General features: G+C 36.6%; 2 protein-coding genes across 2 annotated transcripts in view; one reads left to right on the top strand and one right to left on the bottom strand.

Moving 5' to 3' along the window:
- The window catches only part of LOC123868687 (neuropeptide SIFamide receptor-like), a 124,433-nt gene that overhangs the window by 94,627 nt on the left and 11,887 nt on the right, over positions 1–17,919 (top strand). The gene's annotated exons all lie outside the window — the stretch shown is intronic.
- Positions 4,287–5,424, bottom strand: LOC123868689 (A-kinase anchor protein 14-like). The gene is made up of 2 exons (XM_045911240.1): positions 5,413–5,424; positions 4,287–4,670 (listed from the first exon to the last, which is right to left on the bottom strand). Exons 1-2 carry the CDS (start codon positions 5,422–5,424, stop codon positions 4,287–4,289), a joined length of 396 nt encoding a protein of 131 aa, XP_045767196.1.

Raw genomic sequence — 17,919 nt, 5'->3', positions numbered from 1 at the left:
TGTTTTAGCAACCCTACGCATTTTGCCGGCCCAAGGGAATAACTAATAAGCCATGCTTGGCCAATAACCTAAATACTAACTTGACCACTAGATAATCTAGGTCACTTTATAGTCTGGGAATTCAAGCTTGGGTACTTATTACATTTCTCCAGATTTCATTTATAGAAAATCGAGCTTCATTTTTGATTCCATGAGGACGTATTTCGGCGCCTCGCGATTTCTCCGCCTTGAAAGTGAAACGAACTTTAGATTTCCTTTCACAATAATATCTAACTAAATATAAAACGAAAAGTGACTAACTCACTTACTGATTGATCATCACCCCAGCCCAAACCCTTGAACCTAGACAGCTGAAATTTCGTAGAGAGGTTCCCTGGGATCAAAAAATAATTGAGTTTAGCTCAGAAAGCTCAAAATAATGTGTTCGGGCCTCGAATCGACGATAGTAGCCGGCAGGAAATATTTTACAACGACCTTAAGAAAGAGATAGCGGTTTCGTAGAGCGTTGTCTCTGTCGTGGAGACCGACAAAACGTCACATAGCCGTATGAGTGACAGACACACGGTTTACGAAGCCGAAACCTCTTTCTAAAGGTCTATGTACACAATATTTCCTGCCGCCTAAACAGCGTAGGTACCTTTATTTTACACAACATAGGTTCTTCTGGTCTTAGTTAAATACAACTTTCGGAAATAATACAATAATTGTTTAATTCATAATTTATTTATTGTATAATTTACAATTTTCTTACTAATATAATTATTTTATTGTAGTCATAGTTCATGATTCGTGATCTTTAATAGGGTCACAATGTCATCATATTTTATTATAAAATTTACATACTTTGACCTTTAATAAGATTTCTACAATTGTACAATGTACAGACATAGTTCGTACTAATATATAAATACATTTTTCAAAGCCCCTTGTAAACAATATTAATAATAATATACAGTTACAATAAAACAAAACTAATCTTATCTAATTACCGACTGTACAAATCATGACCGCATGCAATGGAATTTGTTGCGCAAAGGATCAGCCTGGCTGTCCAGCGTGGATATACAGCCAACCATTCCATGTGGGCATGGTTTAAAGTTTAAACCTTTTGTTAAAATTACCTAGTTTAAATAAAATTATTATAATGCTCCTGAAAAAAGGATATTATACAATCCAAGATTATGTAAATGAATAAAATGATAAAAGAGCGTGAGTTTGACCTGCAGCTCGCTCCAGAAATGCGCGGGCCTTGAATTACTTTTATATGTTTATGGTATAATATTGTAACTATATGTTATCAAATCTTTGAAAAGAGCAACCGCCGAGTTTATTGCTGGTTCTTCTTTGACGCTTTGCATTTGTCGATTCAAAAGTACTTGTAAAAGTATGGTTGAATAAAAAATATTTTAATTTGATTGTTGATTGGATAGAGCAGCAATTAAAAAAATATAATATTATCTTATAAAAAAAAGTTATATTCCGTACACCTACCCGTTGATCATTAATTTCACAGGTTTATTTAAAATTCATTGGATGATTTAGTACCTATCAGTTAATTAAAGCCAAAAAAAACAACGCAAATATCATTATAAATTTTTCAAATTTTGTAAATCCACTGCAGTTTTTTGTGCTCGGTGCTGGAAAAATTCACTTTTTCCACAGTAACGGCGAATGAAAGTGGCTTAAAACTGGATGGTAGAAGGTGCTGACATGGGACACCGCCACCGGGGCATGGTGTATCACAGGGGTGTGCAGTATGGGGGTGTGAACCAGAGATGTATGGAGGATGGGCGTATGGTGAAAAGAGACTATAATGGGTGCCGGTGCTGGTGCCGTCATAGCTGCTGACACCAGAGCGAGGAGTGCTAGCTGGAAATAAAAGAAATAATATAATATTATGGTATTGGCCACCATAAAAAAAAATAAGTGTTATGTCTTGCACTATAGTATGGAACTCGTCGTGTGCGAGTCCAACTCGCACTTGGCCAATTTTTGAAGTCGGTTAAAAGGCGTGGTTTTTATAAACCACCATAACTATAACTTACAAATACATAATATAATATGACTTGTCCATTTACCATGTAGGTTAGTTATACATAGGGACATAATTAAGCAAGTTTTTGGGGTTGTTTCCCACTTGAATTGATTTGGATAATTTAACACCTGTTATCACTAAGTTGACTGTCTTTTTTTGTGGTGAAAATTTGAATAACAATTAGTTAGTTAGGAGGTAATGTGCGTATTTAGTTAAAAAATTAAAAAAAAAAGTACTCACCACGAAAAACATTTTTAAAATCAACCAAGAACCAACCAAAAGGTCTCGAAATTTCTAACTGACAAATTTTGCAGACTCCACCAATTTATATAAACTTTAGAATCTGAGTAATTCGTACCCGACACTCATATGGGCAGGAATGCCCTTAATTTCTGACGACGCCATGACACCTCGACTATATGAAAGTGACGCAACTGGTTCTACGTAAACTTAGGTATAAAATGTATGTAAATTATTTAGTTACGCCGTGGTTCATAAGGAAAATATTTAGTGAAATTTTCCTTTGCCTAGCCTAGCCTAGCTAAGTTAAGCCTAGTTTTTTTTTTTTTTTTCAATTATAGGAAAGCGCTTGGCTGCAATCAGTTATGAGAGCTGCTAGCAAGTAGTGATGCAGCCTAAGATGGCGCAGTCTTGCCTAGAAGATGCCTATTCACTCTTGAACTGAAGATACCTAGTGGTTAAGACGGGATTCAGGCAGTCGGGTGTTTGACCCCAGGCACACCTTACTCTTATGTTCTCAAAACAAAACATGTAAAAAAAAACTATGTTTGGATAGCGGTTTTTTTAGAACTCGGGAGTTATTCTGGAATAAATTGGGTAGTTTGGTGGGTCTGAGTTATTTTTTAATTCTCCGTTGCCCAGCTGTGCAAAACCACTTATCAGTTTTAACATTTTTTTAATTGGTTTTTAATAGGTACCTATGTACCAACATAAGTTTTCCATAAAAGTTTTTAGAAATCCTCTTCGTTAAAATATTCGATGCACACAGTTGATAGTTTACATTTAGTCACAGAGTAACATATTACTAGAAGCATCAAATACTCGAAAATATAATAAATAAAATGAAATAAGAAGATCCGTAGAAGAAGTGGAGTAACCGACATATCTCAACGCATTACAAAGGCAATAGGCAGGTTCTACTGTTCGAAAAACCGACAAACATGGCGGTCCCCGTGTGCTAGAATAGGGAACTCGCACCAGAAAGCGCAGCGTTGGGAAATGTCATCAAACGAGAAACTTCAAGGATCCGCTGAAATCGGGTGGCACAAAACCATGGCGTATAGGTAGAGACCTATGTCCAGCGGTGGACGCCTATAATCGGTTGTTAATCATCGCATGATAATCCATCCAAACAATCCAACAAGTAACGGGTTCTTTAATAGAAGATTTTTTGAAAAAGATTTAAAGCTGAATTTGGCTGAATATAATTACATTGAGGCACAGACTGCGATATTTTTTTGTAGTTAGGGTTTATCATGCTGAATTCAAAGATAGGTAGGTACATCGAATGGTAATATATCTTTCGATTATAGCAATAAAAGTGATTCACTTGCGAAGCAAGATAAACAAAAAATATCACTAATTTGAAAGTTCTGTAACGACTTTGCTCTGTACGCTTAAATGGAAACAACGTATTGAATTTTATCCAAATTCCAAAGCACGATTGAATACGTAGAAATGTAATTACGTTTTTATATAGAGAGAACAAGTAGGCAAACAGACATTCCAAACAAATTCTGTCTAGCAATCAAATAAATATTTCGTTCATTTGCTGATTCTATCGTGTTATGAAAAATGATGAAATCAATAAGTACTTCATATAAGACAGTTAAATAAATACAATAACAAAGCCTATTCGTTTGTTTTTTGTCATCTTTGCGTTTGTCTTTTATGTTAAAAAACAAAAAGATCCATAAAAAATTTACTAGTAAACCTATCTTCCTACCCGCAACTTTATCCGTGTGGATTTGGGTTTGTTAAAACTTCGTGAAAGCTCTTTAGTTTTTCGGGATGAAAAGTAGCCTATGTCACTCTACAGGTCTTTATCTACTTCTTCATGTTTTGTTACGGCCTGATTGAAGGACAAACCATTAAACAAACACATTTACACTTTATAATTACCTAAAAATTGAGGCAATGTGAATAATAATAATAGTAGTACAAATCAAAAACAAAATAAAGGGGTGGAAATAATTTATTTTAAACGATCGTATACTATATCAACACTTATCTAATGGACTGAAACAATGGGGATGGTTTTGATGGGGGAGTGATGAACTAGAGAGCTGCTGTGCGCGATCGCAGATGGGACAGTCTTGACGACGACTGGGGCGGTGTGAACTACTGGGGCGGCGTGAACGATGGGGGCGGCATGAACTATCGGGGCAGAGTGAACTACTGGGACAGCAGCTACGATGGGAGTATGTACGGAGTGGACAACTGGGGATCCGTGGTTGACAAGCTGGCTGCTCTTGGTGATGGTGGTTTTGGAGGCCACGACTGGCACTGCTGCGTGGACTACTGGGGCAGAGTGGACTGCGGCCACTACGGGTTGGTGGGCCACTAGCAGGCCAGGGGCGGCGGCGGCGCAGGCCAGGAGAGCGGTGAATACAACCTGTAGAATAAAATCAAGAATGTAAAGCAAGCGTAAACATGTTTTGTATGGTTGAAATTAATGATAAATCCTAGTTACTTACCAACGTTGTTATTTGTAAAAAAATTGTATGGTCTTTGCTTCGGTCTTTACAAAAAAAACAAATCTTTTTCTTTATAATATTAGTATAGTTGAGTGAATAAATTTTAATGGGGCTAATTCAAAGGTAACATCAGTAATAAAATATAATCAGGAAAGGAAAAAGAAAGAATTTCTGCAGAGGATCAGCCGGGCTGTCCAACGCGGAAATGCAGCCAGTATTCTTGGCACCATTCATCCACCATGAATCAATCCCATTAAAAACACTCTACCATACAAATATTATAGAGGAAAGCTTTACAAGTATTTGTTGGTTCTCTGAAACTACTAAACCGATTTTGATAATTCTTGCACCATTAGGAAGCTACTCAATCCAGAAGTAACATAAGTCAACCCAGCTGCGTTTGTTGTGGGCTCTTCCCAGACTCTGGTGCGTTTGAAACCCTCGTAGCTTTAGTTTTAAGTTTAGTTAATTAATTATTATTATTATCACTTCTCTATCATGTTACAAATCTAACAATTATGACCACCAAAAGATGAACATTAGTACCTACTTTGAATAAATGATTTTGAGTGTTTTTTTTTGAGTTTTGAGCCATAATTACGTTTGTACCGCGGGCGAAGTCGCGGACAAAAGGTAGTCTTTAATCAAAAATGAACTTACGAGTCCCTGCATGTTGTTTTGTTGGATTTGTTGTTGGATGTAGTAGTCGAGTCGAGCTTGCCGAATTATCTAACAATCGGACCTCAGCCCGCCGTATTTATACCGGTCGCCGAAACTTTACAATGGGCCTCGAATACTTGACGAGTAATGAGGGAGTTGCGATATTAAAGCTTTTTTGGAGAAGGTATTATTTAACCAAGCGAAGCGAGGTCTCTGAGGTTGAGGCTATAGAGCGCACTTTGACTTTGCTTAGGCTTAAGTTTCTATTAAAACGAGACAGATTTATACCAGCGGTATAACGCTGTCTCGTTTTAACAGTGTCTTAGGTCTGTACAAAGTCAAAGTGCACTCGCTAGTGCATGTTTGAGTGAAATTGCAATTCGACGTTATATTATGTCGGCCAAGTACGAGTCGGACTCGCGTGCTGTGGGTTCCGTACTTGGGTATTTTTCCGACATTTTGCACGATAAATCAAAAACGATTATGCATAAAAATAAATGAAAATCTGTTCTACAATGTACAGATAAAGCCCTTTCATATGATACCGCATTTGCTATAGATTGTCTGGCTTTGAAAATTAAAAAAACTTTGTATGTTCATGAACACATTTTAATTATTTTATGTGATATAACCACCAATTCACGGTTTTCAGATTTTTTCCCTTACTTGTGCTGTAAGACCTACCTACCTGCCAAATTTCATGATTCTAGGTCAATGGGAAGTACCTTATAGGTTTTCTTGACAGACGGACGTGCGGACGGACAGACAGACAATAAAGTGATACTATAAGGGTCCTATTTTTCCTTTTGTAGTACGGAACCCTAAAAATCAAAGTCAGGTTTTGCACGAGTGAATTTATCGATGCCACATCCACACATAATATTTTTCCCCGTCATACCTCCTTGATTTTTTAAAGTTGTACATTTCGATACGTACGAATATATAAATGCGAACACGCTTTCATCCAAGTAGGACCAAGTTCACTCAGTCAAGTTGAACTTACGTAACATACAACATACAACATACATACAACATACATACAACACACACAACATACAATATTACCATGTACTCGATACGCCTAATTAGAATAAATATCGTGTGGTTCATAATTATAATATTAAACTAGATTATGCCCGTGATTTTGTCCGCGTGGATTGTTTGTAAAAATCTTGTAGGAACTCTTTGATTTTCCGGGATAAAAAGTTCGTCTTCGGGATGCAAGCTATATCTGTATCAAACGTCAAAATTAGTTAAACAGGACAGGTCTTTAAAATCTCGTGGGAACACTTTAATTTTCCAGGATAAAACGTAGCTTATGTTCGTCTCCAGGATACAAGCTATCTCTGTATCAATATCGAAATTGGTTAAACAGGTAGGTCTTTGAAATCTCGTGGGAACTGTTTGATTTTTCGGGATAAAAAGCAGCCTATGGCCATCTCAAAGTAGCTATATTTGTGCTTTTGGTCAAAATTGGTTAAGCAGATGGGCCGTGGAAAGTTAGTAGACAGATAGACACAATTTCACATTTATAATATTAGTATGGATTAACATGAGTGTTTTTTGGCCTCGTTGAAGATTTAGGAAGTAGGTTAGTGGTATTGACTGTGAAAGTAATAAGAAGGATTATTATTTATATAACCTTAACACGTTTTTAGGCAATGACCTCTATGACTACACACTAGATGGTTCATTTTGATCAAAAATCCTGTTCAATGTTTTTGAGTGTGAAATGGTAAAAGCGAATTGCAGCCCCTTGAAATTTTTGTTCTCAATGACCCGTTACCCGTCTAGCACCCGTCTAGTGCGTAGGTTAACCAGTATCAGTTTTTATAAATTTCATCATCATCATCATCCTATCGTCGGCTCACTACTAAGCACGGGTTCCTACTCTAAATGAAAAGGGTTTAGCCATAGTCCAACACGCTGGTCAAGTGCAGATAGATAGACTTACACCTTTGAGAACATTATGGATATCTGTAACATTCCTCTTTCCCCTCCAACTAAGCGTAAAGCTTGTGCTAGGAGTGGGTACGACAATAGTGCAACGGCTGGGGTTTGAACCGCCGACCTTTCGGAATTCAGTCCACTCCTATAACCGTTGAGATATTGAGGCTTAAAGTTATTTAATTTAATTAAAACGCTCATGACTAAATAATTAGAGGGATCGAACCCCCGACATCCCGATTAGGAGGCCGGAGTCTTAACCACTAGACTATCACCACTTAGTTTTTCGTTTAATTTAATTTAATTTTTTTACTCTAAGGTTAAGTACCTTAACTTGTTGCGGAAATCAGTGACTTTAGCCTTTAGTACAAGTTTTCAAGTAAAAAAATGTGACACTGAAATACTGCAGTGAACATAATATTATACAAGTACACTGGAAAAGGAGTGCGATACAAAACGATAGCAATTTTTTATAGTTATAGTAGTATAGCTAGTTATTATCCTAAAATAACCCCAAGATATTAACTAACTCTGTACCACGTTCCGTCAAAATTTGTTAAACGGGTGGACAGACAGACACACTTTTTCATTTTATAATATTAGTATGGATTTTCGCACAGGTGACGTTGAGTTGGAAAGTTATACTAGATTTTCAAAACGCAATAATTGATCTGTGTCAAAAATAGTAGTCTATAAAAATATGAGTTTAGATTTATTTATACAGGGCCTATTCCCACTCATATTCGATAAAATCACCCGAGCGACAAAGCCAGAGGTCTGGCTTTGACAGACCACAAAGCTTAGAGCCGTAATTATTTTAGTCCATTAAATTATAGGTTTCCGTACTCGAAGGATGCCAATGGGACCCTATTACTAAGTGCGTCCGTCCGTCTGTCTGTTAGCGGGCTATATCTCATGAACAATAGATTTTGCTGTGTAATATTTTGTTTTTATGTTTCTTTTTATGATGGTGTTAAAGCATATTTCAATTTCAAATTTCAATCTCATAGGTAGAGAGTTGTCACAAAATGTGTATTTCTAGGGCCGCTATAACATCAAATAGGGTTGGGGTCTCAAGGTGCTGAAATGGCGACCTCGCATCGCATTGCGCAGCATTAGAAGACCCCCTACTGGATAGATTCAGGCGGATACAGTGGTGTGTGGAAGGCCAATGTCCTGCAGTGGATGCTTATCGATTGATGATGATGGTGATGATTATTTTAGTAGCAGGTAGAGGTGTATTATGTTACAAAAGCCTTTTAGAGAACTAGGTTTTGGTATAGCAGCTGTGAGTTTCGACATGATTGCACGTTCGCGTGTTATCAAACATCGCGTTTTGATCGCAGATAATTTTGTGAGAAATACCTACTGAGGTCTTAACACTACGGAATGGCCGTGAAACGATATTTTAAGCTGGTTTTCAAAAAAGATTAAAGGCTTAAAGCAATCATCTTACTATTTAGGCTGAAACAATTAGCATTAGGTTAGTATTAATATAAACTGCATGCAATATTTTCATCCGCGTTGAATTTGGATAATATCATGTCGTTATACGTGGTTACATTACATTGAGTAGAGTGGTTATTGTACCTTATTCGCTGATGATGACAGCTGCATTGAAATAGGTATAGTACACGACAGGTCGAGATGTCGAGATGTCGAGATACCTCGGTACCTTTCATACAAATCGGTGGAGCGGATGGGGTCTTTAGGAATCCCGTGGGAACGCTTTGATTTTCCGGGATAAAAAGTAGCCTATGTCCGTCCTCGGGATATAAGCTAACTCTGTACCTTTCGTCAGAATCAGTTAAGCTGTTGGGCTGTAAAAAGGTAGCAGACAGACACACTTTCGCATTTATAATATTAGTGTGGAAGCATGGATCACGTCATGCATTGCCAGAGATTTAGTATCGTGGCAACCTCCTGCCAGACACCCTTAACTTTATAAAGTTTCTGGCAGGGTGCTTTTATTCCATAATAATTAATTGGTTTTAACCAATTCACACCTGGTCAACGTGTTGGACCCTTCTCATTTTAAGAGGATACCCATGGTGGCCTGGTGTCTCTAGGGATGGGTTGAGATAGTGACTCCTTAATTTTACCTTGTGGTTACGGAACTCTCTAAAGCGATTTGTAGCTGCATTACAAATTACAATAAATACCTACGTCCTACACTCATTACGAACCGGTGGCGAAATGTGAATTCCATAGTTGCTGATCGTCCTCCCATTGTCGCCATGTTTTATAATGATGTTGCGAAGCGTGGACATTGACACTCGGCGACCTTGTTACGCCTATAATACGCGACGGGTCGAGATGGCAATCGGGGCATGAGGTGGGGGGACGCCCCGCACACCAGCACGACACCCGCGCTATCCCGCACCGGGTTAGCACGGGGGCTGTGTGGTGTGCGGGGCGTCCCCAACCCGATTGCCATCTCGACCTGTCGCGTGCCTACAATATCCTACCTAATCTATACATATAATAAAATTGTAGAAAAGTGGTGTCTGTACAATGGAAATATATAAAAAAAAGTAGCAGGGGTTGTTATTATATCGATGCCGAACCCGAAATTGTTATTAATTTTTTTTGTCTGTTTGTTTGTTTGTCTGTGTGTTTGTGCACGCTATTATCAGAAACGGCTTATTCGATTTAGATACGGTTTTCATTAATATATTGTAGTAAGCTTCACTTAACATTTAGTGTTTATTTCATGTCAATCGGTTCATAAATAAAAAAAAGTTATGTCAATTTACGTCACTATTCCACGCGAACGAAGTCGCGGGCACAGCTGGTAAAAAAATATATGTATTTTTATTTAAACTTGTACAATTAGTACCAACCTATTTTCGAATCGTTAAAAGCATCTACCCCTGGTTCGGAAGGCCATTCCTACCGAGAAGTACCAAGAAACTCAAGAACTTTAACTTTGTCTTATAAAACATGGTATTTATTTATTGTGAGTCTAGTGAAAACCTATGGAGCACAAGGAACGTGCTTTGTGAAATACAGTAGGGGCAGAGTGAACCACGATTGTACAAGTACGAATGAACCAAGGATCACTAAATATAAACACCCTTCGAAATACCAGGAACATGTCAATCGAGACAAATAAAATAAATACACATTTTTTTAAAATAATCATTTATTAACATAAACATTAATGTAAAGCATAATAAGACAGCGAGTTGACTACAGGTACAGTTTCATGTACAGTGGAGCTGTGATGGGTTATCGCTGACGTGGGGGCTTTGTACGACACGACAGGGGCAGAGTGAACCAACACTGGCGAGTACGAGTGAACCACAGGGGACAATGATCCGTGGCTGATATATTGACTGCTTTTTGTTGATGTGGTTTTTGCTAGCGGTACATGGTATTCGACGTTATGGGTCATGTATAATGGTGTGTGTAGAACATGGGTACTTCCATGGTCTACTGTTTGTGTGCTATGGGTTAAAGTTGATTTCGATAGTGGTATAACTGGGGTGTGTAATACGTGGGTGCTGCCATGGTCGATAGATTGACTGCTAGATGTTAGGGTAGATTTTGATAGAGGCACATAGGTATTGTATGTCAAGTTTTCAACGGGTGCGGCGGCTGCGATGGCCAATATGGCATTGATGATTATCTGAAAATTAACAAAATATTAAATTAAAATACCCAAATACATACATACATACATAGACTGCTAAAATCATAACCCTTCCTTTTGGCTTTGCCGCAGTCGGGTAAATACAAAACTAAATGCAATAAAAATATGAGTCGCATTTTGAGAATTTCCTTTTTATTTGTTATATTATGACAGATCTTGCTAATTAATCATTTAAATAGGCTGAAACTTAGCATTTTCATAATATTTTTATAGAAAAAGTACGATAGCATTAAGACAGTATAGTTATTATAAGTTTTTCAAGATCAGTTATAAATTATAATGTAGTAATCAGATTGCAAAATATGCCCGAGATGATTTCGTAATCTTTTGTTTTATAAAATTTTCTAAACAGTAGGTGATTTTCCACGTTTCAATGGCTTTCATATAAAAAATAAAGTAGTTATAAACTATAATTTAATAATAATAATAGATAAAAATTATTTTTATCATGACATGAATTATTATATTTTTTCCGTGAACTACTTAATAAAAAATTGTTTATCCAAGGAATTATTAAGAGGGCTCTCTCCGTCACTCGTTTCATACAATCGTAGTTCCAATTTCATTTGAATATTAAGCAACTAATGTCCATGAAATTTTGCAGACATATTCTAGAAACTAATAGCTATGTCTGTGGTTTTCCAGATTTCTGTTAAAATATTCGGTTTCAAAGTTACGCGGCCTTAAAAATTTTCATACAAATCTTTGAGCCCCTGTAATTTTAAAACTACATATTTTTAGAAAAATCTAAAACACCACAGACACAGATATTAGTTTCTATAATATGTCTGCAAAATTTCATGGACTTTGGTTGCTTAATATTCAAATGAAATTGGAACTACGATTGTATGAAGCGAGCAGAAGCGAGTGACGGAGAGAGCCCTGTTAAGTCAATTTTTTTTAAATTACAAAATGATTAATGTACTTTTTTGCACACTTATGCAACTTACAATTTTTTGCATTTTTTAGTGTTTTCGTATCACGTCTGGTATTCAACTGATGGTCCTCAGGACGAGAGTGACCCTTATATATGCTGCCCAAAATTCTCTGCCCCAGATTGCACCCGACGTACTTGAGGACCTCTTTTGATAATAAATCGTTTTGCACACCGTTACATCATCCGTCAGTAATTGGCAGTTTTGCATACGGTAATCTATATGTGACATGTATTGAACCAACTATCTTTCCATCTAAAGTGCGTCGTCCATAATAATAACAGTAATAGATTATTCATTATTAATTAATATCCTGTATTTTGGCTAAAATGCGTTGAAAGTTTCAATAAAGCTAGATCTTAATAGAAACTTAGATGCCTTAGAATTTAATCTTTCAGCTACTATTTCTTCAAGATAAAAACAAATTTATACAGTTTCAATTCTATTGTTTTTCTTAGTAAATTATATCTCAAAAGTCTGCCAAATCTGTTTCGAATAGTAGACTCTGGACTCTCAAGCCAAAACCAAATAGTATGCTCCCAGTATTTAAACAGACAATTTCAAATCCAAATGTTTACGAAAATGTTTTCTTTAAGAAATCTTTTAAATTAACAAGAATTTCCTCTTGGATAAAGACACTGGACATTTAGCTAGGTGTCGGGCTCTTAAGCTATCTAGTGGGTGGATAGCTTTAATCGCGTTAAAGCTCCTCATATCGATACATTATCGCACTATCATCTATCGTCAATAACGTGTCTAACGCCTTGGTTATCCTCCTGTAACTATTAGGCTAATTTGCATAATCGCTAACGTTTTACCAAGCCAAACAATCAGGGTAATGAGCATAACCACATAATTACAATAACATGTTTGGATATTTGTGTATCATTATTGTTTCAAAACAGATCATACACATTTGGTTTTGGACTACTACGAACGCAACCTTAAATTAATTAAAAAAAATATGACAGCCCTGCCAAAAAACGAACTAAATAGTAAAAAAATCTCACTTGAATTTGTCAACATATTCTATACATCATATTGAATTTTTTTCAAAACAATTATAACTCGGGATCATATTGTAAGGATACAAAACCCTTTACATCCAAATCTATTTAGGCATTTAAAAGTTATGTTGGAATAAAGAAATTCACATACTTACATATTATAATATAATAAGCCTGAAAAAGTTATGTAATAAGTAATTTTGGAAAAGCCCTTATACAGGTATCTACTAATTTAGTTCGATGTAAGTAATTTTGTTTGAAGATATCATAAAATTACAAGTTCTTATATCAAATAGGTGCAGCTGATAGTAATTTCTTGCAGCTCATAGATTCTAATGGAGTCTCTAATAATGAAATAACAATATAATGTTTCAATTGTTAATAGACAATATTACTAATACAATATTTTCGCAACCTAAGCCTTAGCAGGAAATACGCTAGTCACAATGACTTAAGAAGATTTTACATTAACAAACACGTCGATATCAATATACAGGACGTAACCAGAACGCTAGCAAAAACGAAGACAAGACGTGATAGTACTGATGATTACTGATAAGATGCCATAAAAAAACTACGAAAAAATTTTCAAAATCTTGTATTTTTAAAAGTTCACAATATATTGCTAACTAGAACATGCCCGCGGCTTCGCCCGCGTGGATTTCGGTTTTTTTTAAATCCCGTAGGAATTCTTTGATTTTCCGGGATAAAAAGTAGCCTATGTGCTAATCCAGGATATTATCTACCTACATTCCAAATTTCAGCCAAATCCATTCAGTAGTTATTGCGTGAAAGAGTAACAAACATACACACACACACACACACACACACACACACACATACAAACTTTCGCCTTTATAATAATATAGTGTGATACGCCGTAACGGACGAATTAACGTGGATTATTAAAGACCTAAAGAGTGACACAAAGTACTTACTTTGTATTCTAGAAAAAAAAAATCCTACGTTGTTTTCAAAAACAAATGCGCACGGATTAATTTGCGGGCTTCATCTAGATTCTAGACAAAGTATGAAAACTGGTACCTATTTTTTATACGATTGCCCAAAACAAGGAGTCTAATCCGTGCATTTCAGGGTTCATGTATGTATGTAATGTGAGTTTTATAATTCCAACACGAGTTCTAAATGCCTCAACAGATTTGGATGTATTATCATTAGAATTTTTACATCATCCTGAGTAATACTGGCTATACTAATTTGTTTGAAAAAAATCAATATGGTAGCTGTATGGCGCAATTTTTTTGACGTGACAACGTCTTATAATTCGATAGAGCCGGCTGCACGCACGAAAAAACATGACTCATGCGGCGTTACCTCGCTCTGAGGCGTTCCATGTAAGGCTTGAAGTGCAAGCGAGAGCGCGGAACGAGCGACAAAGAAGCACAATCGGCCTTTGTTGTCACGTTCAACTATCGTCAGTAACCCGACTTTACAGACAACCAATTTTTTGTGATTTTTTTTTACTTTTTAGTTCGTTTTCTGGCAGTGTAGTTGTTTTAATTATGACTTAAGTCATACTGTTGAATCTGCCCGATAGTGCTTTCATAATATTTCAATACTAAAACTTTACTTGGAAAACTTCCAGTCTTTTTTACTCAGTTATTCAAACAGGGGCATTGTAAAACCTCCTTTATGATCTAGCGTAAAACCTTTAGCTAACATCTGATAAGAAATCGTTGCTTCACCATCGATACGACCTTCGACTTTTGTTTGTAAATCAGTATTATTGTAATACACCTATAATGATAAGATTTATTAAGTAGGCCTTCGAGTATTGAATAAAATGTATTATGTAAGTAAGCGGTGATAGCCTAGTGGTTAAGATCACATCAGCCTTTTAGTTACAGGGTCCGGGGTTCGCTCTCGGGCACGCATCTCTAACTTTTCGAAGTAATGTGTGTTTTAAGCAATTAAGTACGCCAATATCGTGAGGAAATCTGCACGCCAGTTACGTACTCATCCGATCCGAGTCAGTGAAAATAATATGGTTATAAAAAAACTTGGATTGAAGTCGGATATTGCTTAGGTACGCACTAATCCCATGTCTAATCGAAATCCTAGCTATTTAGTGGAACATCTTTGACATATCTACGTAATTATGTTCGAGTTGAATCCGAGGCGCATCCGAGATATTTTCACGGATGTCGGAGAGAACTCTGATGACGGAAGTCGGAGCTACTGTGTAAGCTACCATACAAATAGTTCTATGACTACTTCGGAGAGTATTTCCACGGATTCGGATCGGATGCAGTGCATAATCGCCCTGAGAGTTTTCCATAATAATCTCAAAGGTGTGTGAAGTTTGCCAATCTCCACTAACCAGAGTGGTATGGCCAAACCATTCTCATTCTGAGAGTAGCTCTTCCGAGAGAGTATCTGTGCTCAGTAGTGGACCGTTAGCGAGTTAATCATGATGATGATGAGGATAACATTTTGTACTATAGTACGGAGCCTATCGTGTGCAGCTCGCACTTGGCCGGTTTTTCTTAGAACATAACCATAAAATAAACTTTCTCACATACAACGACTACACAATTCACGAAAAGGATATCAGATCTGGATAAGAAATCTTTTTATTCATCCTCTGACCTTGGTACAGCCATAAAGATGCTGTTTCAGGATTTGTGCTTAAAAGAATGTTTCGATTATCAGGGGACTCTCCGTCATTCGCTGCATACAAACGTAGTTTGGTTCTCATGTTTTATCGAATCAAACTCGAAGTACCTAATTTTCAACGTTCTGTGTCTGTTGGTTTGCCAGTTTTCCGTAAAAATAACATGTTTTAAAAATACACGGGTTTTAAGATTTGTACATGTGAATTCTTGAGACCGTGTAACTGTAAAATGGAAATCTGGAAAATATAAGATCATTAAACTCTCTGTCATTTAATTTTATTAACCCCCGACCCAAAAAGAGGGGTGTTATAAGGTTGACGTGTGTATCTGTGTATCTGTGTGTCTGTGTATCTGTGTATCTGTCTGTGGCATCGTAGCGCCTAAACGAATGAACCGATTTTAATTTAGTTTTTTTTGTTTGAAAGGTGGCTTGATCGAGAGTGTTCTTAGCTATAATCTAAAAAAATTGGTTCAGCCGTTTAAGAGTTATCAGCTCTTTTCTAGTTTTCTTGTAGAAAAGAAGGTTAGATAACCGTTAGGTTCATAATATTATGTCAATAGACAAATGTCAAGCTGTCAAGATGGACGTTGCCTAAATACATAATTATTTATTTGAAAATGATGTTTTGGAAAACTCAAATACTTTGGATCGTCAGGGGTGTTATAAATTTTTAATTTACACTTGTTTTACTGAGTGTTTCCATAAAATAAATAAATTAAATTGAATAGATATTAGTACCTAGAACGAATCTACAAAATTTCATTTAGTACTCAGATGGGAGCCAAATTACGTTTGTATGAGCACGCTACGGAGGGACGCCTCTTAAAAGAATGGCTTAATTAAGGTTAGCTCATCTGTATTGTTATTTATACGGCAATTATAGATTTATTTAATGTGCATCCCCCCAATTATGGATTACCTAAATGGGAAATATAAACTTGCCCTTGAATATAAGTACCTACTTATGTAACAAGGGCTCCACTTGAGAATTTATCTGATTCTTGGGGGCCATTTTAATTTGAAAACTACATTGCCATATTTGCAGATAGGTGTTCCCACTAGATTACAACGTGGGGTTATTCAAGGGCCAGACCAACAAATTCCTGAAAGGCCGGCAACGTATCGGCGTGCTCTGGAGCTGCAAATGTACATGGGCGGTAATCACTTAGCATCAGGTGATCCGCTTGCTCGTTTGCTCGTCATTCTATTATTTTAATAAAATAGCTATTTTCGTCTCTTGTCTATTTGTCTTTTAACTTTTTAAGTTTTTATCCATTCCATCCGTGAAACCAATTTAAATAACAGATAGCTTACTTACCTACTTACCTGAGACGAAGACGCAAGCATCATCTATAAATAAAAAAATATTTTTATCTGTATGGTTCTGTAGTTACATGCAAACAGGTGTAAATGGTAAATACTACACGATTTGCGTTGTAAGTCCAGTGTCGTAACTTGTGGTCCAATGGAGAGTGGACAATAAATAAGGAGATAGCGGTAATTTCTGTCCAATTACAAGCCTTTTTGCGACGCGACGTGTTAAATTAAGTTAAAACCAGCGATATAAATGTTCCACTAGATGAAACGCTTCATAGTAAACACAATATGTTCCAGGTTCCAGCGAACATCGGTGTCCGTACTTCCTGTCAATCGTAATCCGGACACAGTACATTAGAAAAATTAAACTCGCGCGGTAATATGAAATTATTATTCACGTAGCACCTGTTTGCGATTACAACATATTATTTCAGAAAAATGTCATTTTTAACAAGTGCCACCTAATACCTGTTGCACATCGATCGCCCGTTGTGCCAGATCCATTTTTCCACGCACATGCAAACTGTGGAATCAACTCCTTTCTACGGTGTTCCCATTAGTCCAATTATTATTGAATATAAGTGGTGGTTGGAACATGTTGCTATGAACTGCCCCATCTAGAGGAACATATTATTTTATATAGGAATCGCTGTTTAAAACACGAGTTTATACAGGAGCCATTTTAAATATGATTTAATTTATGAAGCCTATAACCGCTTAATTGCAGGGTCACGGCCTTAAAAGGATTGTTTTAGTGTTTCAAACAATAATCGAAGCTGAAAATATTTCAGTAAAAATTCAACCATTGTACCTTTTTAGGATCCCGTACGTGTTGTAGAGTACTTTAATATCACCTATGTTTAGGTGATATACCTACCTCTACAGTTTGAATGAAAAATGTACCTAATTCTTATAGGACTTTTTGTGTGTTTGTCTGTTTGTCTGTCTGTCCGTCCAACTACCATTGATTCGGGATAAAAAGTAGCCTACGTTGTGTTGCATCGAATCA

The sequence above is a fragment of the Maniola jurtina genome, chromosome 10 (assembly GCF_905333055.1).
Source record: "Maniola jurtina chromosome 10, ilManJurt1.1, whole genome shotgun sequence".
Taxonomy (NCBI): Eukaryota; Metazoa; Arthropoda; class Insecta; order Lepidoptera; family Nymphalidae; genus Maniola; species Maniola jurtina.
The sequence above is the reverse complement of the archived record's forward strand: the minus strand, read 5'-3'. Positions and strand labels throughout refer to the sequence as shown.